Consider the following 21,452-nt stretch of genomic DNA (forward strand, 5'->3'; position numbering starts at 1 on the left):
ATTGACCCCAATCACCCTTGAGACCTCTAAGGTTTCAGTGTGGTCATGGGGAAGAAGCCATTAGGATCCTGGGGGCTACTTAGGGTCATAGGGTGCTCATTGGGCCCCTGAGAGTCTTTGGGGGCTCAGTTGGGTGTCAACAGAGTCCCAGGGGAGGGGTCAGCAGGGTCCTGAGGAAAGATGTGGTGAGCTGGAGAGGTCAGTGGGAACCCAGAGGTTCGGGGGGGGCAATGGGGTCACGAGGGGCTCAGTGGGTCCCGAGGGACTTGGGGAGGTCCTGGTAGAGGGCTTGGAGTTTCAGGGGGGCTCATGGTGTCTCAGCTGGGGCCCTCAGGTTCCTAGCGGGTCTGGCATGGCAGGGGTGTGGTGCTCAGAAGGGTCCCTGAAGGCTCAGTGTGGTCCTTCGGTCCCAAGGGTCTCAGTGGCCTTTCCAGTTTCCAGTGGGGTCCCAGTTAGGGTCCTTTGGTCCCAGAGTTCTGACAGCATCCCAAGTAGGGTTCTCAGCGTCCTGTGGGAAGGCTCAGGGCATCCTAGGAGGCCCAGTGGATCCTCAGGCTCCTGGAGAAGGACTCAGTAGGGTCCTAAGGGAGGGCCTTTAGTGGGATCCTGGGGGCTCAGTAGGGTCCCAGGGGCTTAGTGGGAGTGCTGAGTGGGATCCTGGTAGGTTCTCAGAAAGGGGCTGAGCAGGCACCAGGGCATAGCGGGTCTTGGCCAGTGTAATGAGTTCCTGGTCAGTGGGTGCACACATGTTCAGGCCGATGGGCAGCATCTTCTTGAGCGTGGCCACAATCAGCGATGTCTGCACGGAGTACCGGTCCCCCCGGCGCTTCTTCTTGGTGCGTTCCTGGTCTGAGCCACCTGACTGTGGGGACACGGTGGGGCTCAGCGCCAGCCTGAGTCTCAGCCTGGCCCCTGCTCCAGCCCCAACCAGCTACCATTGTCCACACTCCAGCCCCCGCCTGAATACTAGGCAGCCCCGACCCATCCCAGTTTCCACACCAGACCTTGCTAATCTTTCACTTCAGACCCCCAGCCCTGACCCTAGACCCTCCCAGATCCAAGCCTCTATCCCAAATTCCAACTTCTATCCCAAATCCTTCCAGATTTCCCTCCATTCCAGGCTTTCTCAACTTCTAGCAGTCTTCTCTCAGAATCCCCCCAGAACTTTCAGTAGGACACCCCTCCTGCCCCTACACAACACTTACAACCCCCCCTTCAGAGCCCAAGACAGAGTTCCCAAGAGTGAAATGAAGATGTAGAACCGTAAAGAGTCCCAAGAGACGAGAGAAGTTGGAAGAAAAAGCGAGAGAGAGACACTGAGAGACTGAGACAGACAAGGAGATAGAAGATGCAAGAAAGATCCAGAAAGATCTGGAAGCAGAATCACAGAGCACAGAGTCCCACAGCCATGTTCTGGAGCCTTGGGTGCAGACCCATGGCCTGGGCCACCCCAGTCACGCCAATGAGAAGCCCCGGTGACAAGCTTTGGCCGGAGCCACAACCACGCCAGCTTGTGATATGGAGCATGACCCATGTGCCAGCACATGCAGCGTCTCACTGGGTCCTCACAGAGCCCTGGGGCTGGGGGGCCACTGACTGGATGCCCTCCAAAGCTCAAAAGGTTAATACACTTGTCCAAGGTCACATAGCTAACTGCCAAGAGTCAGGATTCTAACCCAGGTCCATCTGATTCCAGAGCCCAGGCCTTAAACCCAACCGTGCACGTGCCTTTCCCACCCCCATTCCCATCCCCTGGGACCTCAGCCCAAAATGCTTTGAAGCTTTGGGGAAAGCTGAGAGGGGAGTTGGTTTTTTTTTTTTTAAACAAAAGTTAAAAAAAATTCAACAGCCAAAAGTTGAGGGCCGGGAAGGGAATGGTTGGTGGGAGGTGGGGTGGAGGAAGAGAAAGAGGACGAGGGCTGGGGAACAGGGGCAGGGGCTTTCTGGAGGCAGAGCAGAGGCTGGGGTTGGGAGCCGGGTAGAGGGTATTAGCCAAGAGCCATGCGGAAGGTCCCAGACGTGGGGCTGACCTGTACATCTCCCATCTGCTTCATCAGGTTGCAGACAGAGACAAGAAGTGTTACCCCAGTCCCTCCGAGAACCCCAGGCCCCCTCCAAGTCAGCCCTAAGCACAGCTCCTCTGCCCCATCCTGATGCAAATCCCCCAGCTGGGCATTTCCAGACCTCACTCAGGGTGGTGGGTTTGTTCTTTAGACCCTATCCTTTAGAGGGCAGTTCTGGGAAGGATAAGGGGAGAGGAAAGGGGGAGGTGTGGGATAATGGGATAGAAGGAAAGAAGTGGGTGAAAGGAGAGGAGGAAATTGGGATGGCGGAGGAACATGGGGAGGAAGATGGGGAGGAGGGTGACGGGGAGGAGAAAGCATGTAGGGAGGAGGGAGGAGATGGGAAAGAGGAGGGAAATGGGGGGAAGGAAAAGGACGGGAGGGAGGAGGTGGGGATGAGAGAAGGGGGAGGTGGGGAGGAAGGAGGAGGGAGATGGGGCTGCTATGAGGGCTGCAGGGAATGTGACTAGGACAGGGCAGGCTGGCGGGGTGAGGAGGGCCCAGGTAGGAAGCCCAGGAAGCGGTTCCCTCCCTCCCTGCGAAGTCCTCTTCCCAGAGCAAAGCACCCACCTTGGCCATTTTGCTCTTGCTGTCTGCAGTCAGAAATGACATGTTGTTGATCTCATTCTGGACCACAAAGTTCTGCTCTTCGCGCTTAAAGTTCTGGGGGTGCGGGGAGGCAGTGTTGGGGATCAGACAGGGTGGGGGAGGGCATCTTTGGGCAGCAGCTTCTCTGCTTATAGAGAGGAGAGGCAGGGTGGGTGGGGACTCACGTGGGACTTGGACCAGTAGATGAAGATCTCGCCCACCATCCTGAACAGCTCCTCCGCATTGGGATTGGGCTCGGTCAGCCAGTGTGCCCTGGGCAGGCAGGGGAAGGGGCTGGTGAGGGATGAGGGCAGGGACCCCCACAGAAGGGGGCCACATGGAGAGACCTCAGGGGAGGGGATCGGAGACTCCAATGGGAGGGATAGAGCTTTCTAGGGTAATCTGGCCATTCAGATGATTTAAAAATTATCAATGACCTTTCCTTAAAAATTGTTTTTTCTTTCTCTAACCTTCTTACTGAAGTATTACATACAAAGTTTCAACTTGATGAATTATCACCAGGTGAACACACGTGTGTAACTGCCACCCAAATCAAGAAATAGAACATTTCCAGTCCCCGGTCTGAAAGATGCCCTTATCCAGACTTCTAGACCATGAATTTCTTTTTTAAGATTTAAAAAAATTTTGTTTCTAAGATTAAAAAAAATTTTTTTTAAGATTTAAAAATAATTTTATTTATTTATTTTTGGCTGCATTGGGTCTTCGCTGCTGCATGCGTGCTTTCTCTAGTTGCGGTGAGCGGGAGCTACTCTAGCTGCGGTGCACGGGCTTCTCATTGCAGTGGTTTCTCTTGTTGCAGAGCACGGGCTCTAGGCGCGCGGGCTCAGTAGTTGTGGCACGCGGGCTCAGTAGTTGTGGCTCGCGGGCTCTAGAGCGCAGGCTCAGTAGTTGTGGCACATGCGCTTAGTTGTTCCGCGGCATGTGGGATCTTCCCAGACCAGGGCTCGAACCCATGTCCACCGCATTGGCAGGCGGATTCTTAGCCACTGGCGACCAGGGAAGACCCTAAAGATTTTTTTGATGGGGACCATTTTTAAAGTCTTTATTGAATTTGTTACAATATCGCTTCTGTTTTATGTTTTGGTTTTTTTGGCCGCGAGTCATGTGGGATTAGCTCCCCGACCGGGGATCGAACCTGCACCCCCTGCATCGGAAGGCAAAGTCTTAAGCACTGGAACACCAGGGAAGTCCCCTAGCCCATGAATTAGTTTGGTCTGTTCTTGAATGTTACATAAATAGACGATACAATATGTACTCTATTTAAAATTTCCTCGTTTCTTTCATTCAACCTGATGTTTGAGAGATTCATCCATGTTGCTGGGTGTTGCAACATTGCCGTGTAGTATTCCACTGTGTGAGTATACCTCACTTTACTTGCCCAAACTTTTTGACGCAACACTCCTAACTCCTAGGAATCTACCCTATAGCGATACCCACTCATGAGCACAAAGATGGGTGTACAAGGATGTATATATACAGCATGCATACCACTGCTTTCTGCTTCAGCTCCCATGACAGACATAGCTAATCAATCCAAGCTCCCTTTCTCACAAAGCCCTGATGCGACCTTAAAATCTTTTTCAACCCAGAGGGAACTTGGAGTTGAATCTTGCTCACTATCCCTGGATTTGGCTGCACCTAAGACTCAATAATTCTTTAAACGTTGCTTCTGATTTTAGGGAGATGTTAGCAATTGGTTGATACCTGCGCTTGCCCTTTTATAAAGACCTATGTTTCTGGGGGAAGTTAGTCTGGCCGGATCTGGACTACCTTCCTTTCTTCTCTCAGTGATGGAGGAGGGCCTGACCATTGGACTTCACTGCACAAATCAGGCACCCTGTCTACCCAAGCCTGAAGACGCAGTGCTGGGGGAGAGAAGTACGGCTCCTTATGGCTGATAGTGCAGCCCCCACAGGGCCTCAGATTCAGGAGGTTGAAAGGAGCAGAAGGGGAGAAAACACAGGCTGGCTTTGGTTGGTCTGTAAGCAACAGGGGCTGGGGGTCAGAAGGTTGGGTAGGACTGAGTGAGAATTGCAAGAAGTTTATAGCAAGTCAGAGGCGAGAGGTCAGATGGGGTCCAAGGAAGCCAGGGGTCAGGCTGGGGTGTGTGGGGGGACGGCTGGGGACATGCTGACCTGTTGTTGTCCACGTAGCGGATGAGCAGCGGATAGAGGGCGTACAGGTCCCGGCAGAGTACAGAGAACTCATCCCGCACCAGGAGCTCGCCCTCCTCGGCTTCCGCCTTGGCCTCTAGGCGCAGCTGCTCCTCCTCGGACACCACCTTCCCTGCCCGCTTGCGCAGCCGCCCGATGGTGGGGATGAAGTGTGAGTGCAGGAGCTCAGGCCGGGCCCGGCTCACGATGGGCTGGGCAAACACTGCAGAACCAGAGGGGGCGCAGGTGCTGCTGGCCGGCCACTGACTCCAGCACCTGACCTAAGACCTCTGATCCCACCCCTGACCTCTGTTCCCATCCCACGACTTCCGACCTGTACCTCTGACCCAGCAGCTGTCATCGACCCCAGCCTCTACCTCTGATCCCACTCCTGACCTCGGGCTGTGACCTCTGACATAGCCCCTGATCCTGGATCCCAACCCTAACCCTTGACCTGAAACTGTGACCCCTCAGCCCGACACAAGTGCTTGACTTCTGACTCCAACAACTGAATCCTAACCTGATATCTTACCCTAGCCTATGACACCTCACCCCAGTCTTTAACCGCTGACCTGGTCTATACCCCGACATACCTCACCACATGATTTCTGACTATGACCCTGGTTTCTTACCACAGCCTCTGACCTCTGACCCTGGCCTCTGACCTCAGCCCTGATTCTCTAGCTTGGCCCTGATCCAAAACTTAACTCCTGACAAGGAACTTACAAGTCATGATTTTTTTTTTTTTTGGCCATGCCGCGTGGCTTGTGGGATCCTAGTTCCCCGACCAGGGATTGAACCCAGGCCCCTACAGTGAGTCCCAACCACTGGACCGCCAGAGAAGTCCCCTGACATGGAACTTCTGAACCAGGAGCCCCAATCTTTTAAAGATTCATTTCTTGACCCCTGACCCAGAACCCTAACTGTCCATATCGGGGACCCTGGTATTTGACCTGGTCCTCTGACCCTTTGTATAAGGAACTCAGCCTTCTGACCCAGTTTCTAACCCATGACCTAACCCTCTTCAAGGCTCCAGAAATTCAGACTCCAGCCTGGAGGACTCCACCTCAGCCTGAGATTCTGACCCCTTAGGATGACCTCTGGCCTTGTGACCCCGAGAAAACTGAGCTCTGACTCCTCCCCACTCCCAGAAAACCATGGACCCTCTGAGATCTCCCTCTGAGACCATCAGGTCCAGGGACCGGAGCCCCAGGCCCGCCGGACCCACCAGCCAGCCGCTTCATCCACGAGGCCTCGTCGATGCCCAGGTTGTTGACGATGATCCGCAGGATGTTCCCCAGCAGGGAGTTGAGATGGTCGGAGGTGATGGCTGTGCAGGGTGGAGGGGCCCCTGCAGGCAGGGCAGGCGGGGGTGCCTCGGGTCCGCGCTCCCACCAGCGGGGCAGGTAGCTGCACAGCATGGGCAGCGTGATCTCGATGACGTGCGGCATCTCTGTGTAGCGGGCCCCCGACTCAGCCAGCCCCCCGATGTCTGCCATGAGCCGCTCCAGCACCGGGATGTCAGGACACATCTCCTCCACGCTACTGGGGAGCCCCAAGACTGGGGTGTGGGGAGGGGGTCAGGGCATGCCAACCCATCGTGCCCAGACCTCAGTGTCCACACCATAACCCAGAGCACCCACAAACTCTGGGGTTCCCCAATCTGGAGCGCCCCCAACCTGAGAAATCCTCAGCCCCTCAGAGCCCCGACTGGGCCACACTACCCACAGTGGGTCTCCCTGGAACCGGTGCAGGTGGAGTATAACCCTGAACGGCTGCCCCAGCCCCGCCCGACTTACTGGCCCGCTCCCGGGGAGATTTGGTGGTGTACACTGAGCAGGCGTTATACTCGTTCAGCTGAGGTTCCAGGAACGCCACCGGCATGGCCGCTGCCAGGCAGGCGAGGCACTCGCCCAGGGCTGGCCGAAGCCTGGAAGACGAGGCTGTGCTCAGCTCCCACGCCCCCGCCGCCCTGTCCTGGATCCCAGTCCCTTCCTCCACAGAAGTGCCTCTCCCCAGGACACTTTGGGGCAGAGATGCCATTCACTGGTGGTCACCAATGCGGCCGGCTCCCTGGGTTTCCTGAGTGCCCTTTTGCTCTACCGGTGATTCTGGCACTGCCAGCGGCCCTCTCCAGTGCCCCCAGCATGCCTGGCTCCTGTGGGCCGCCAGGGTTTCTGCGTACCCCCTGCCAGCCCAGAACAACCTGCCATCCCGGCCGCCAAGCGCCTGTGCCCACCTGGCCCCCAACCAGTGGCCTCCACTTTCTTCACTGGCCTTCCTCCGTGCGCCCTCACGTGGCCATCCTGAGGAACTGCAGTGGCCACGATGCGGACGTCTTTTGAAGACTTTGACCATTTCCCGGCTTTTCAATCACCCCCACATTCTCCTGTGCCCTCCCCTCCCTGGGCCCCCACAGTATCCACCCCAGCCCCAAACTATGGCTGTCTCTCCTTACTTTTCCACGTAAGGGTTCTTGGTGGTTCCCAGAGAGTAGATACTGCACAGGGTTCGGTAGCAAGAGACCTGGACATCATCCACTGAGGGAAAGAGGGAGGGTGAGGGTCCGTACCGGTTCTTCTCTAACCCCCTCCCTTGTCTCCAAATGACGGGTAAGAGCAGGGGTTGTAGAGCCAGCCTGCCATTTACAAGTTTTGTTACTTGAGCAAGTACCAGCTCTCTCGCGGCCTTAGTTTCCCTCTCTGTAAAATGTGGATAATTATAGTATCTTCCTCATGGGGTTGTTGTGATTGATTAAATGAGTCAATACTCAGAAAGCAACTGGAACAGGGCACACAGGAGGCACTCAATGAAGGCTAGCTGTTCTTGGAGAGGAGTCACGGATCTCTTGATGATAGTGATGGACACTCTCTCCAGCAAATGCAAACAGACATCCAATTGTGACTTCAATATTGGTTATCCACATACCCCCCACCCCAGAAGGCCAGGTTAAGAACCTCATCAACTTCCTAAATGTCATGAGGCAAAAAGAGGGCAGGGGGACTGTTCTAGATTGAAAAGAGACGACAGAGACATAACAACCAAATGCAATGAGAGAAACTTCACTGAATTCTGAATTAAAAAAAAAAAATCAAAGACATTTTGAGGGTAATAGGGAAATTTAACTGTAGTCAGGTTAGGTGTGATACTGATATTGTGGGTACACGAGAGAACGTTCTGTAACATTCAGGTGTTGCAGGCTGAGTATTTAGGGATGAGGTGTCACTGTGTGTGTGCAACTCACATTCAAAAGTTCAACAAGGGCTTCCCTGGTGGCGCAGTGGTTAAGAGTCTGCCTGCCAATGCAGGGGACACGGGTTCGAACCCCGGTCTGGGAAGATCCCACATGCCACAGAGCAACTAAGCCCATGCACCACAACTACTGGCCTGCACTCTAGAGCCCACAAGCCACAATTACTGAGCCCGTGTGCCACAACTACTGAAGCCCGCGTGCCTAGGGCCCGTGCTCTGCAACAAGAAAAGTCACCGCGATGAGAAGCCCGCGCACAGCAACGAAGAGTAGCCCCCGCTCGCCGCAACTAGAGAAAGCCCGCATGCAGCAGCAAAGACCCAATGCAGCCAAAAATAAATTAAAATAAATTTAAAAACAAAAAGTTCAACAAAAAGTTTGGAAATACTTTCACTCATAAAGTGAAAGGTAAAACAAATGGGGCAGATTGTTAACAATTCTCTTCTACTTTACTGTATGTTTTAAAATTTTCAGAATAAAATGTTGGAGGGATTCCCTGGCAGTCCAGTGGTTCGGACCCCTTGCTCTCACTGCCAAGGGCTCGGGTTCAATCCCTGGTTGGGGAACTAAGATCCCGCGTGCCCCATGGCGCGGCCGAAAAAAAAATGTTGGAGCCGGGAAAGAACCCCATCCAAGTGCTACTTCTTTAAAAATTTTTGTCAATGTCAAATCAGCAGTGAGCTGAGACAGGCTTTCCCTACCCCTCAGTCCTCACAGCCCATCCTGGATGCCTCCGACCCCCTGGGCCCCTCACAACCACCGAACCCCAAACTGACCTTGGCATCTCCCTCAAACTTGTTATTTCTTCCAACTTGTCTCATGGAGGCCCCACTGTCCCCAGGTCCCCAGGCCAGGGCCTCAATCTGGATGCCTCCTCTCTAGAGCCTATCTCCTCGGCCTCCAAGACATCTCTCCCACCAGCCCTTCCTGTCCTTTCCTGCCTCTGCCATGCTCTACCTCTTGTAGGGCTTTTTGAGTACCTGAACATACAACGTCTTCACCCCCTACTGGGTGCTTTATCTTGCCCGTGCCTCATTAACAGCACTATGTTACACACAAGATCCCGGCTGGGTCACACACTGTAGGTGCCATTTGGTAGGATAAATACAGCAGACACTGCCGATTGACTCCCAGTACCTGCTCTTACCTTCTTCCTGCTCTCCTCTTCTTCCTGGTAAGAGACCTCCATACTTAGCTCAATACATGAATAAAGTCTACCATCCTAGCCTTCCTTACAGTGACATGTGGCCATATGCTAAGTTCCGGCCAATAGGATAAATGTGAGCAGAAGTGATGTGGGCCGTTTCTACGTTGTTCCTTTAAAAGAACTGAGGTGCCCTCCTCTGTTTTCTCTTGTCTCCTACTGGCTAGAATGAGAAGGTGATGGTGCACCCTCTTGGACCATATGGATAAAGGCAACATTTCAGGGATGGCAGAGCAACAAGATGGAAGGAATCGGGGCTTCTGACATCATGATCAACCTACCAGTAGACTGTTACATGAAAAAGAAATATATCTGTCACTTGTTTAAGCTACTGTGATTTAGGTTCTTTTGTTAGAGCTGTGGAATTAATGCTCTGATTAACTCATTCTCTTACCTACCAATTTTCTGAAATGAATGCACACTTTGCTTATGGCAATGTATCCTCTCAATAAATATAACACTGAAACACCTGCAGATTCTATCAGGCACACTGGGATGGGTGGTGTTGGTTGAACTGACACCTCCCCCCCCAACAACAACTGCCCTTGGGATCAGGAGCCCTTACAGATAACATCGTCTCCAAACTGGTGCTGGGCGATGTGCTGGAAGAGGGTGGTGAGCACAGGCAGCAGGGCCACGGTGGTGTAGGTGAGGTTCTGGCCCACACCCTTCACCTGCGTGCGTGTCTGCGACACCTTGCCTAGCCGCAGGTTCTCCACCATCTTCTCGATGTCCTCCGAGGCACTCTCAAAGAAGGAACGGAGGCCAGCCTTCACGATCTCGGGGCCAGACTTCATCACGGTCCTAACAGGGAAGTGGGGGCAAACCAGCTCCAGAATCTGAGATTCAAGATTGAGGGGAGTCTAGGAGCACAGGGGTTGGGGGTGGGAGCACACTTAGAATGGGAGTGGGCACCACGACCCTTAGCCCCACCTGGCATCCAGGGAGCGTGCCAGGATATGAAGACAGTTGACCACAGCTGGGGCATCCGTCCCTGAGGGAGGAAGTTGGGCTTGGGTGAAGAAAGGGTTATGGGGACAGTACCTCCCTCTACAGCCAACTCAGCTGATCTCTCTTCATCCATCCCCACCCCACCTAGACTCCCATAGGCCCCTGTCCTTCCCTCATCCTGGCTGTGATCCCTCTGCCTGTCCCTCCCCCATCCTGGCCCTGACCTCTGGGCCGTCACCGTCTGGTGATGAGTCTGAGAGTTCCATGACGGCAGGGCCCAGGACTATCCCATCACTGCTCTGTCCCCAGGACCACCCACTCCACGTGCAAGTCCAGAGGAAGAACACAGTGAAAGTTGTTCAGATTAAGGCATGAACCGGGGCCGTATTTCTTCAGGGCGAGGTTGTGAAGAGGGGAAGAGAGGGAAGATTGGGGAGAAGGGCTCGGGAGCAGAGCTACTTACCAAAGAGAGAGACTCGGTGACGGACAAGAGCGGCAAGCTTGCAGAAGAGGCTGAAGAAAGAGAAAGAAACAGGACAGGAGAAACAGGGAGCGAGGACACCAAGGGGACACAATGAGAGGAGGAGGGACAGGGAAGACGGGGGAGAGGGACAGAAGACAGAGCCAGGAGGAGAAAGGATGATGGGGGAGAAAACGAAGGAGACAGAGGGGGTGCAGAGGGGCAGAGAGATGAACCGGCTTGAAAGTCACAAGCAGTAACTGGTATGCTGGGGGTGGGGAGTCCGGTCTGCCATTCTGACAGGGTGACCAATTAGTCCCAGGTTGCCTGAAAGTCCCATGTCCTGGGGCACACCAGGACGGTTGGTCACCCTATAGCCCTTCCATCACCTCTGCAGGTAGACTGATCAGTGCCCAGCACCTAGGACAGAGCCTCTAAGGTCCAAGGGTGGGAGGAAAAGATCCAGGATTACAATGCCGTGAGGTCAGGGGTGTGAGTCACAGGTCCCAGGGGGGCGCACCTGGTGATCATTTCCTTCTCCTTGTTGGAGGCGTGGCCACCACTGCCCAGCAATTTGGCTGGTGTGGACAGGAAATAGAGGCAGTGGTTGGTGAAGTACTGGTTGATCAAAGGCAGCAGGATCTGGGGGCGTGGGGAAGAGACGAAGGGGATTGGGTGAAGAGAGAGGAGAGCCCACCAGTCCCCAGCCTCCTCCAGCTTCTGAGCCCGCCTCTCACCTTGGCAAAGAATTTAATCTCCTGTTCGTGAGGGGACTTTTCCACTCGTCCACTGCTGACCACAGCCTCTGGTGGGGGAAGGCAAATAGGGGTCATGGTGGCTTCAAGGCTAGGGAACTCAGGGTTTTCTGAGGGGGCAGAGTTGGGATATGATAGGAGATTGCCTCCTGGTATGAAGTCACTTGTATTGGCTTTGAGGTAAACCTCTCTCCCCTATCTTTCATCTGATCCCCCTAACTCCTTGATCAAACCCTTCCTGAGGCTGAAAATGGGGAGGAGGACAAACTGGGATGGGGTAAGGCCATGGAACATCGCCCTCCTCACCAATCACAAGTCCTTTTCTTTCTGAACTTCAATGTCTGGCACTAAGTAGATGTGGAATGAATGAATGAAACAAGAAGTCAATGTAGACAGATTAGATTCAACTTTAAAGTGGAAATCTGTTTCAGTCATCATCATCATCATCGTAGTGACGGTAACAATTCATATTATTAAACTAATAGTACTATTAAAATAATAATAATAATAATAAATGAGGCTCCAATTACTAAACACTCGCTATGTCCCCTGGCACTGTGAGACATGTTCTTGCACAATCTCCTCCCAACCTGGAGGCCTGTATACTTGGTCCTTCATTCCCATTTTACAGATGAGGAAAGTGAGGTGAAATAGCTCACTCCAGGTCACTCAGCAAATAAGTGACAGAACTGTAGCTGGTTATGGTGAACAGAATCCCCCTTTCACAGATGAGCAAACTGAGGTTCAGGGAGGAGAGGGAATTGCCAGGAGGCTGTGCAGCATGGAGGTCTGGCTCACGTGGGATTTGGGGTGAGATGTATGAGTGAATCCTGCTGGGCCACTCACTCACCTGAAGGGAATTTGGGGGTTCCTGGGTGGCTCTTAAGGGGAATGCTGGGGCTCTCTAGGGGAAGCAGGAAGGGATCATAGGGGCCCCAGCTGTGATTCTTAGTGATATATAAGAGGCATCTGTGGGGCATCCCAACAGCCTCAGCCTTCAAAATAGATCCAGAATCTGCCCAGTTCTCACTCTCTTCTGCTCCTGCCCCCCTCAGTCTGCTCCCACAGGCAGCCAGAGGGAGCCTGTGAACACCCAAGGCAGATCAGGGCCCTCTCCTGCTTAGAATGCTCCCGTGGCACCATCTCACTCACAGCAAAAAGCCACAGTCCTCACCATGGCCTGCAAAGCCTGTCATGATCTGCCTGTCACTGACCCCATTTCCTCTCACTCTTCCCCTCTGTCGCTCTGCTTCAGCCACATGGGCCTCCTGATACGCACGCACATCAGCGACCTCTGCACTGGTTGTTCCTCTCCCTAAAATACTCTCCCCAGATGACCACACAGCTCTCTCCCCAGCTTCCTGGAATACTCTATTTATTTATTTGACCGCACAGCAGGGCACGTGGGATCTTAGTTCCCCGACCAGGGATCAAACCCATGACCCCTGCAGTGGAAGTGCAGCATCTGAACCCACGGGACCACCAAGAAGTCCTGGAACACTCCGTTTAAAATTACAACCGGCCCCCACTCCCAACCCTCTTTAGCTAGCTCTAGTGTATTCCTCTTCCCACAACACTAATCGCTTTCTGACACACTCAGTGATCTCCTTATTTCCGACTTTAAATGGCTGAATCCACCACAGGAATATAAGCTGCAGGACGACAGGGATCTTTGTCTTCTTGTTCACTGTCTTATTGTCAACCCCTAGAACAATGTCTGGCACAATGATTAGATGAGGGGAGGAAGGAGAAATGAATGAACTGGGTGCCTTTGTGAAACTGCAGCTAGGGCGGGGACGGGGAGGGAATTCTCCGTACCCAGATGGGCGATAAACTCCTGAGAAATGTCCATCCAGCGGAGCAACTGCTGCAGGAAGCCGAAGGCGAACCGTTTCTCAATGGAAGACGTGTCCAGTTCCATGTCCTTAAGGCCCCTGCGTGCAGGCAGAACGAGAGGTCAGCCCAGACGCAGAGCCGCCGTGTTTCCCGCCTTTTTCCAGTTCGGCCTGGATTCCCCCAGGCCCTGCCTCCGCTTTCTAGGCCCCACCCTTCTTAGGCTCCTCCCCTCTCTGGCCCCACCTCTGCCCCAGGCCCCACCCCTCTATGGCCCTGCCTCTGCTCCCAGGCCCCTCCCCCATCATCTTCCTCTCTCTGTCTCCGCCTCCGCTACCTAGGACTCACCTATCCCAGCTTTTGCCGGGGTTCCGCCCACTTTCCCTACCCGTCCCGGGACAGTCTTCCAGCCCGCTTGCCTGGTGACCGCGTAGCCGTTCATCTGCAGGAACTTCAGCAGCTCCTGGGCCTTCTCTCTATCTCGTGCCTTCTCCTTGGCCGTGAGCGTGTCGTAGGGAACCAGCAGGGGGTGGGTCCCACCACCTGGCGCAGCAAAGACCAGAAATCAGGGGAGTGGGGGGGACCCAGGCCGCTCATTGAAGTGGTTCCTGAAGTTCAGGGTGTGCATAATTATAGTAATAAAGACAGAGATAAGAATAACCAAACATTGCTTTCAGAGAGGCTCCTCACATCCTCACCACAGCCCATAAGGAGTAAATGCTGTGATTATCCCCATTGTAGAGACACAGAAACGAAGGTTCAGTGGGGTGAAAGCGACTGTTCAAACTCACACAACTCTAACCCAGGCCCTTATGACTCCGGAGCCTGTGACTAGGGGACTACGGCGAAGGGGGAGTCTGTGCGGCGTGGGGTGGGTGCCTCACCCTTGGCTTCCAGCTCCTGTTTCTTCTTCCGTCCCCATGTGTTGTGGTAATTTTCCGCCAGTTGTTCTGCCATGGCCTGGGAGAGGATGCAAAGGGTCAAAGCCCACATTCAGAGGATGTCTTCCTCTCCCAACAGACACCTCCAGTCCCCGAATAAAGGATCAGAAGACTCACCTGCAGCTCCCGGGACAGGGTAACTCCGGTGAGGTCGGGAGGCTGGGGGTTGTAGCCTTCCCGTGGATCATAGGTCTGGGGAGACAAGGGAAAGATGGACGGACTAGCGGGAAGCCCAGCCCCCAAGCCAATTTATCCCCCCTACCTGGCCCTACACCCCTCCTCTGTGCCCTCTCCTTAAGTCCCTGTCTCTAAGCCACCCTCCTCTCTTCTGCCCTTTGCAGTTCTTCAGACCCATGCCCTCTCCCTTCCCAGATCTCTCAGCCTTCTCCTGCACCCCCTCCTGGCCTTCCCCCTTCTGCTGACCCCACCTTTTTCCCCGTGGCCCTTATCCCCCTCTCGACCCCACCTCCTGCCTGGCCCCACCCTCTCCTGGCCCTGCCCCTTATTCCAGCCGCTCACCACCCCCTCATGACCCCGCCCCCTGTCCCAGCCCCGCCTCCACCTGGGCACTTTGGGATATCTTCCGGGTTTTTTTCTTCTCCGTCTTCTCCTCCTCACCCTCCCTGGCTTTCTCTATCGTCCATTCCCAGGCAATCATGGCCTTCAAGGACTCCTTGATGGGCCAGCGGTAAATCTCTTTGTCCTGGGGTGGACAGGAAGGAGTGGAGTTGGTGGAATGGGGTGAGAGGGAGGTGGAGGTAGGAGCCCCTGGCTCAGCCTCACTGGCCTCCAGTGTCCCAAAAGGGGAAAGCCCTGACCATGTGGCTAGGAAGTGGTCCAGTCTGAATTCAATCCAGGTGTCTTACCTGTTCTGTAACAGAGCTTCCCAAACTCTCATTATCCCCTTTTATACGTGAGACTCAGAGAAGTTAAGTTGTATGGTCAAGGAATCAAACCCAGTCTCTCCAACTCTAAGAGAAGGGACACTAGGAGTCTGGGGTCTAGGGGAGGCAGCCAAGTTTGAGGGAAGGCAAAGTCCATGGATGGGGAGCCTTAACCCGCAGATCCAGCTAGATCCAAGCCCATGAAGCTGCCTCACCCCTCCCTGATCCCCCAAATTTTGGACCCCCACCTTGGGCGCCAAGGCTTGGTCACCTTCTCTGAAAATGTCTTGTAGGGCCTCAGCATGGGATGGGTCTTCAGTTCCTCATCTATGTTCTCCCCATAGGACCAGTTGTTCTGGATCTGGAGGTGGAGAGGGGACAGGTGGGGGCAGTGTCACTATGGAGCGGGGCATGGGAGCAGGATGAGGTGTGGACACACACTGAGAGGGAACCCTGGAGGGGCTGAGGGTTCCAGAGGAGGCTGTGAATCCCAGGAAGAGTTATGGGTCTCAGGGAAATCTGGGGCCCTCCGGGAGAATCTGGGTCTGGGGGAAAGCTGGGGTCTTGAGGAAGGCTGGCAGGGGTGGGGGTTCCTGGGGAGGGGAGGACCATGACGCCAACCTTGTCGAAGGCCCACTTCTCGTGTGTGTACTCCGCAAACTTGTTAATGAAGGAGTCCAGCTTCTCTGGGATGATCACACTATTAGTAGGGTGGGGTCAGCAGATGTCAGGGCTGTGGCCCCTCCTTCCACCTCTGAAACCTCTCCTTCTCCCAGCCCCCAGGCCCCCCTCCTGCCCCCAGGCCTCACTTGAGGGTCTCCACAGGCCTAGGATCAAAGTTGCCTTCGGCGTCCACCGTGGCCCTTTTCTCAGCCTTGGATGAATATGAGGCGTCCACGTAGTCGGGGGGCAGGGCCCCTGCGATGGCACACAGGCAGGGCATAGCCATGCGGTACAGCTCTGGGTCATATTTCTGGGGAGGTCAGGGCGGGGGGGGGGTCACTGCAGGCCTGACGGAGCCTTCAAATCCTGGAGCACCAGGACTTCAAACTCACCCCTCCAATCATCACCCCTCTTTCTTGAGCCCTCAGACATGAAGTATGGTCTCTCTCCCTGAAACCCAAACCTCAGACCCACCTGGACTCTCAAACCACCCCTGTGCTACCCCCTCCAAGCCCCCAAACTAGACGCCCATTCCCTCTTCCATAATGTTCAAACCAGAGACCCAACTCATAGATTCTCCTAGATCCAAACCTGCGGAACTGCCTCCCTCCCTGAACCCCCAACTTTGAGGATTTCATTCTGGATCCCTGACTTCGGGCCCCAGACCCTCCAAACAGGCTTCTTTTAGGGCCCTTGGGTGCCCAGACCTTATGGGCCAGAGAGTCAAAGATGCCCCAGAAGAGTTTACGGGTGAGGTGCAGCTCTTCCTCCGAGGTGACCCCATAGTTGGCCCAGCCTGTGGGGAGGCAGTAGTACTTCCAACAACGCTCATAGTGGTTGGTGAGGAGCTGGGTGGGAACAAGGGGGGGACACACAAATGAGGGGCACATAAACAGGTGGCAGGCGAACGAAGGCCCTGGGAGGCCCTGGGAGGCCCTGGGGTGGGGGTGGGGGGTGGCAGTGCTTTTAAATTATGAAGGAGGTGTGGATTATGCAAATGATATGCTAATAAAGGGGGAAAGGCATGCATATTGGGAAGTGGTCCTGGACAGTTTATTATGTAAATTTGGCACTCTAATTCAGAGTCAGGATGGGCATTAAATCAGAGCTGGATTTGTCTGGTGTTCTTTATACAAATAAGCATGCAGATATTAATCCATGGGTAGGGTTATGTGCAAATGGGCATACGGATGAAGTGATCTGTGCTTATGTGAATTAACACGGCAAATAGAAACATAGGCAGCACCCCATGCAAACACGTGGTAGCTGGGAAGAGAGCCTCCACCAGCCAATATGCAAATTTGAAATGGGGGCTGATTTAGATGTATTATGCAAAATAGTTAAAATATCTGAGTTGGGGGTATCTCCTTATGCAAACTAGCATGCAAATGAAAATATAATAGGAGAGACAGTGTGCAAATATTCAGGATAGCTGTGGTACTATTTACTCATATAAATGCAGTCATTTGAATAGTGGAAGGCCGGTGGCCTAAGCATGCAAATAAGCATGCTAATTAGAAAAAGTGTGCCCCACGCAAATATATGCTAATTAAGGTGGGGGTTGGCTCACTGTTATGCGAATTAAACGCTAATTAGGGAGTGTTAGAGGCACCAATGACGCAAAGTGAATGTTAAAGAGGTTTCCATGGGGCCCGCTGCCCGCGCGTTTTCAGGTTAACTGGCCTAGGCGGTGTGATACAAATGAGCCCCATAGTCCGAGGGCGGAGCAAGCCGGTGGGTGGAGCAAGATGGTGGGTGGAGCATGGAAATACGCAAGCTGAAGAGGGCTTGCCCTCACCTTGAGCGGCATCTTGGCGAACTCGTTAAGGATGGGCACGTCGAACACCAGGCGCCGCAGCAGGTGCTGCAGCATGGACGGGCGGATGTACCTGCGGGGACATGCACGGGGCGGGGTTATCTCACCCTGAGGCCCGCCCCACCCGTAGCCCCGCCCACCAGGGTCCCGCCCCACCTGCAGAGCGCCATCAGGCATTCCTCGATGACGTCGCGCTGCGCCTTGGTGAGCGAGCGGCCGCGGGACAGGCGGTACACTGTGTGAAGCATGGAGTCCACCATGATGGCGCGATGCTCGGTTCCCGCAAAGAGTGGCGCACACTTGGTGATGAGCGGCAGCACCGCCAGGCACAGGTAACGGTTCAGCGCCAGCGCCATCTCCGTGGTGCTGAAAGTGGCCTGGGGCGCAGGGTGGGGACATCAAGCCCTGACACCCGCCCAGGATAACTCTGGGCAAACGACCCGGGCTTCTGATCTTCCCCTGAAACCTGCTTCTCCCAGACTCCACTACCCTTAGTACTTTGGACTATGCAAAATTTCAAATACACGCAAAAGTCCAGGAGCCAATGAATGAACCCTCATTACCCAGATTAGGCTGTTCTGCAGACACCCACCTTCTGCATGCTTTTCCTCTCTACCCTCGCCTTTTTTCCCGTAATATTTCATGCAACCCCCAGCCATATATCATTTTATCCAAAGATACTTCAATATGTATCTCCATTCAGACAAGTATCAATACTTCTATTTAACATTGCATGCTGCCATTATCACACCTCACAGAATTAACGAAATCTCTTAATAATCATGATCAGCTTTCTCTAATTGTCTCAAAAATGGCTTTGCATTTAGCTGCGATTGTTTGGATCAGGGCCCCAGGAAGAACCCCATACTGTACTTGGCTGACAGGTCTCTCCATCAGCAACTGTTCCTTTTCCTCCGCGCCCCCCCCCCTTTTTAAGGCTATTTATTTGCTGAAGAAACTGAGTCATGGGTCCAATGGAATTTCCTACATTTTGGCCTTGGTTGGTTGCTTCCCAGTGGTGTCAGTTAACTTGTTCCTCTGCCCCCTGTATTTCTGATAGACTGGTAGTTATAGATTCAAGTTCCGGGGTTCCCTTTCCCAATAGGGAACAGTCATTTCTCCCATCTTAAGAAGAGCCTTCTCTTGACCAAGTTCACCCAGGCAGCACATCGCCATTTCCCTGCCTCTTCTGTCACCAACTTGTGTAGACTGTCAACACTCGCTGTCTCCAACACCTCACCTCTCAGCCTCTCTCTGAGAGGGGCTCACTCTCTCTCTCTCTTTTTTTGGCTGCACTGCATGGCATATGGGCTCTTAGTTCCCTGACCAGGGGGCAAACTTCCACTGCGCCCCCTGCAGTGGAAGCGTGGAGTCTTAACCACTGGACCGCCAGGGAAGTCCTCCCAGGCTCTCCTAAACCCTTTCCCATAAGGCTTTAGCCCCACCACCTCACTGAAACTGCTTCCTCCATTTGGCCAAACCAATGGTGAGTTATCAGTCTTCATCTTACCTTGGCATTGTCACCTTCTATTATTATTGTCCTTGTTGTTGTGCATGGGTCTTTGTACCTCCACGGTGCTGAGCCATCACTGAGAATTCTTTTTTATAACCTGAGGTGTTGGAGATTTCCACCCACCCTTTCCCAGAACTCAGAGTTTTTCTTGGTTTTTGTTTTCTATCTTGATGGTGGGGGAGGGAGGATTATGATATGTACACAAGTTCAGAACAGACAAAAGTGCTGCCACTATTCCCCTGACACATCCCACTCTGGGGGCCGGGAGAGTGGCCAGACTGCTCACCGTGTCCAGCGAGGCGGCCGCCCGCATGTCGGGCAGGAAACCCACATCTAGCACATGCAGCAAGAACTCCTGGTTCTCGATGCCGTACACGCGGTCCAGGAAGAGCACCATCGACGCCTTGTGGTCCGGCACAAAGGATGCCGACATCTTTGGCTGTACCAGTGCCCCATCTGTGGGCAGGAGAGCGGGGTCAGGGCTGCCCTTGGGGCCCCTCTCCTTCCTCCCCAGCATCACTCCCTTGCTGAGTCCCGCCCCTCCGCACCTTTGCCCAGGGTGGGGATCTGCAGTGGGAGGCTGATGATGCCCACGAGGTCATCCAGGGGCACGAGGGAGCGCAGGATGGCGCGGATCCGCAGGGCCTCGCCTTTGCCGGCTTGGATTAGCTGGAGAGGGGAGGTGGGCATGTCATCAGGCATCCCCTGCCCCATACGGTCATTCCCCCATTCCATCCCTTCCCAGCCCACTGGCAGGTAAAGACTCCGTCTCGTGGGGCTAACTCTGGAATTCCCAGCCCTGACCCCTCTGCCTGTGCTTCTCCCTGCAGCCCTGACTACCACTGGCTTTCATTGCCTGATCTCGCGCACTGGACTGAGAGCTCTGTGAGAGCGGGGCCAGGGACTCTCTCAGCCACTGGTGTGTCCCCAGCATTGCCTAGCCCAGGACCACACGCATAGCAAGAGCTACATCAATGCTGTTGAATGTCTGAATGAAGAGGTTCAAGGTTGGCTGTGCCCGCCCCCCAGCCCAGCCTTCAGGTCTCACATGCATCTCTGGTGCACAGCGTCCCAGCAGGTCGATCAAGGCAGCGTAGAAGGACATGATGGCATGTCCAAGGTGCACCCGGTTTTCCTCGGGGGGCTCCTCCCCGAAGCTGCAGGGGAAGGCGGGTGGTGTGAGGAGGCAGCGAGGGGCTTGGGGAGGGTGGTGGTTCTGTCGAGGAAGGGGCAGGAGACTCACAGCTCACGCCGCCGGTCCCTGCGGACTCCTGGGCCATCCCTCGCGGGGTCCTCGGAGATGCGGATGGCCTCTTCGATGGTGGCCAGCAGCCCCGAGCTGCCCTCGCCCCGCAGGGCAGGCCCGAAGCACTCAGGCTTGCGGATCAGCAGACGCACCACCACGTTGGCATTCTCCTCCACGCTCTCACCTGGCGGCTCGCGGGGTCAGGAGGCCTCATGAGCCACTGCCCAGGGTCCTGCCTGGACAGCCCCTGACCTGGCACTTCAGGGGTGAACGTCAGGCCCCCGTTGACCTCCAGACCCTGCCCCGCGCCCACTTGGAGGCATCCCTGCCCAGGCCAGGCCTGTGGCCCAGGATGTGGGCCACACCCGAGGGAGGCTTTGGCCAGTGACCCCCAGCCTCCCGCCCTATTACCGTCACCCCTTGCCTCACCGTTGACGAAGACGGCGAAGCGCAGGAAGTCCAGGTAGCGCTCGCCGCCGCAGGGGTTCCAGCCGATGTCTGGGTACCCTTTGGCCAGGAGTATGGGGCAGCTTTGGAGGCCACAGCCTGCCAGGTAGGACACCACCTGGGGGCACAGGAGGCTCAGCCAGAGACTATACCCACACCACCTTCCTCCCCAAGGCTCAAGTCCTTGCCCATCCCTGGAGCTCCACAATCCAATTTGGATCCCTCAGCAAACAATAACCCTCATCCTCCACCATCATTTCCCACCTGGACCATCGCAGCCACCTCCTCCCTGGGCTCACTGTTCCCTTCAACCCCTAGTCTGTCCCCCACACAGTCAGAGAGACCCCTACTGTCTCACTTAGGACTAAAGCCAGAGCCCTCGCTGTGGCCTACAGACCCTCCACACAATCTGCCCTTGTCAACTCCCTGCCCTCACATCCTAGCACTCACCCTGTCTCCCTCTGCTCCAAGCACACTGCTCTCTCTGCTGTTCCTCGGACTCATCAGGTTCACTCCTGCCTCAGGGCCTTTGCACTGGCTGCTTCCCAGCTTGGAATGCTCTTCCCCCTCATGTCCATATGGCCCCCATCTCCTTCAGAGCTTTACCTGAAGGTCACTTTCTCAGTGAGGCTTTCTCTGACCACTTGTGTCTAAACTCAGACGC

General features: G+C 54.7%; 1 protein-coding gene across 2 annotated transcripts in view; it reads right to left on the reverse strand.

The window, feature by feature from the left end:
* RYR1 (ryanodine receptor 1) overlaps window positions 1–21,452 on the reverse strand; it is a 117,694-nt gene that overhangs the window by 48,430 nt on the left and 47,812 nt on the right. The window contains exons 43-71 of one of the 2 annotated variants that reach the window (XM_065899309.1): window positions 20,771–20,906; window positions 20,339–20,525; window positions 20,144–20,252; window positions 19,644–19,764; window positions 19,382–19,551; window positions 17,739–17,959; window positions 17,565–17,655; window positions 16,474–16,614; window positions 15,913–16,076; window positions 15,725–15,803; window positions 15,375–15,464; window positions 14,782–14,922; window positions 14,337–14,411; window positions 14,163–14,238; window positions 13,698–13,821; window positions 13,264–13,379; window positions 11,428–11,495; window positions 11,211–11,332; window positions 10,694–10,743; window positions 10,213–10,273; window positions 9,845–10,083; window positions 7,284–7,365; window positions 6,625–6,755; window positions 6,054–6,386; window positions 4,808–5,048; window positions 2,837–2,924; window positions 2,634–2,726; window positions 2,031–2,045; window positions 692–862 (exon numbers count right to left, since the gene is read on the reverse strand). In XM_065899309.1, coding sequence (XP_065755381.1) covers window positions 692–862; window positions 2,031–2,045; window positions 2,634–2,726; window positions 2,837–2,924; window positions 4,808–5,048; window positions 6,054–6,386; window positions 6,625–6,755; window positions 7,284–7,365; window positions 9,845–10,083; window positions 10,213–10,273; window positions 10,694–10,743; window positions 11,211–11,332; window positions 11,428–11,495; window positions 13,264–13,379; window positions 13,698–13,821; window positions 14,163–14,238; window positions 14,337–14,411; window positions 14,782–14,922; window positions 15,375–15,464; window positions 15,725–15,803; window positions 15,913–16,076; window positions 16,474–16,614; window positions 17,565–17,655; window positions 17,739–17,959; window positions 19,382–19,551; window positions 19,644–19,764; window positions 20,144–20,252; window positions 20,339–20,525; window positions 20,771–20,906 — 3,735 coding nt within the window. The remainder of the gene's footprint in view (window positions 1–691; window positions 863–2,030; window positions 2,046–2,633; window positions 2,727–2,836; window positions 2,925–4,807; window positions 5,049–6,053; window positions 6,387–6,624; window positions 6,756–7,283; window positions 7,366–9,844; window positions 10,084–10,212; window positions 10,274–10,693; window positions 10,744–11,210; window positions 11,333–11,427; window positions 11,496–13,263; window positions 13,380–13,697; window positions 13,822–14,162; window positions 14,239–14,336; window positions 14,412–14,781; window positions 14,923–15,374; window positions 15,465–15,724; window positions 15,804–15,912; window positions 16,077–16,473; window positions 16,615–17,564; window positions 17,656–17,738; window positions 17,960–19,381; window positions 19,552–19,643; window positions 19,765–20,143; window positions 20,253–20,338; window positions 20,526–20,770; window positions 20,907–21,452) is intronic. The other variant, XM_065899310.1, reaches the window with a different exon arrangement.

This window comes from Phocoena phocoena, chromosome 20, assembly GCF_963924675.1.
Source record: "Phocoena phocoena chromosome 20, mPhoPho1.1, whole genome shotgun sequence".
Taxonomy (NCBI): domain Eukaryota; kingdom Metazoa; phylum Chordata; class Mammalia; order Artiodactyla; family Phocoenidae; genus Phocoena; species Phocoena phocoena.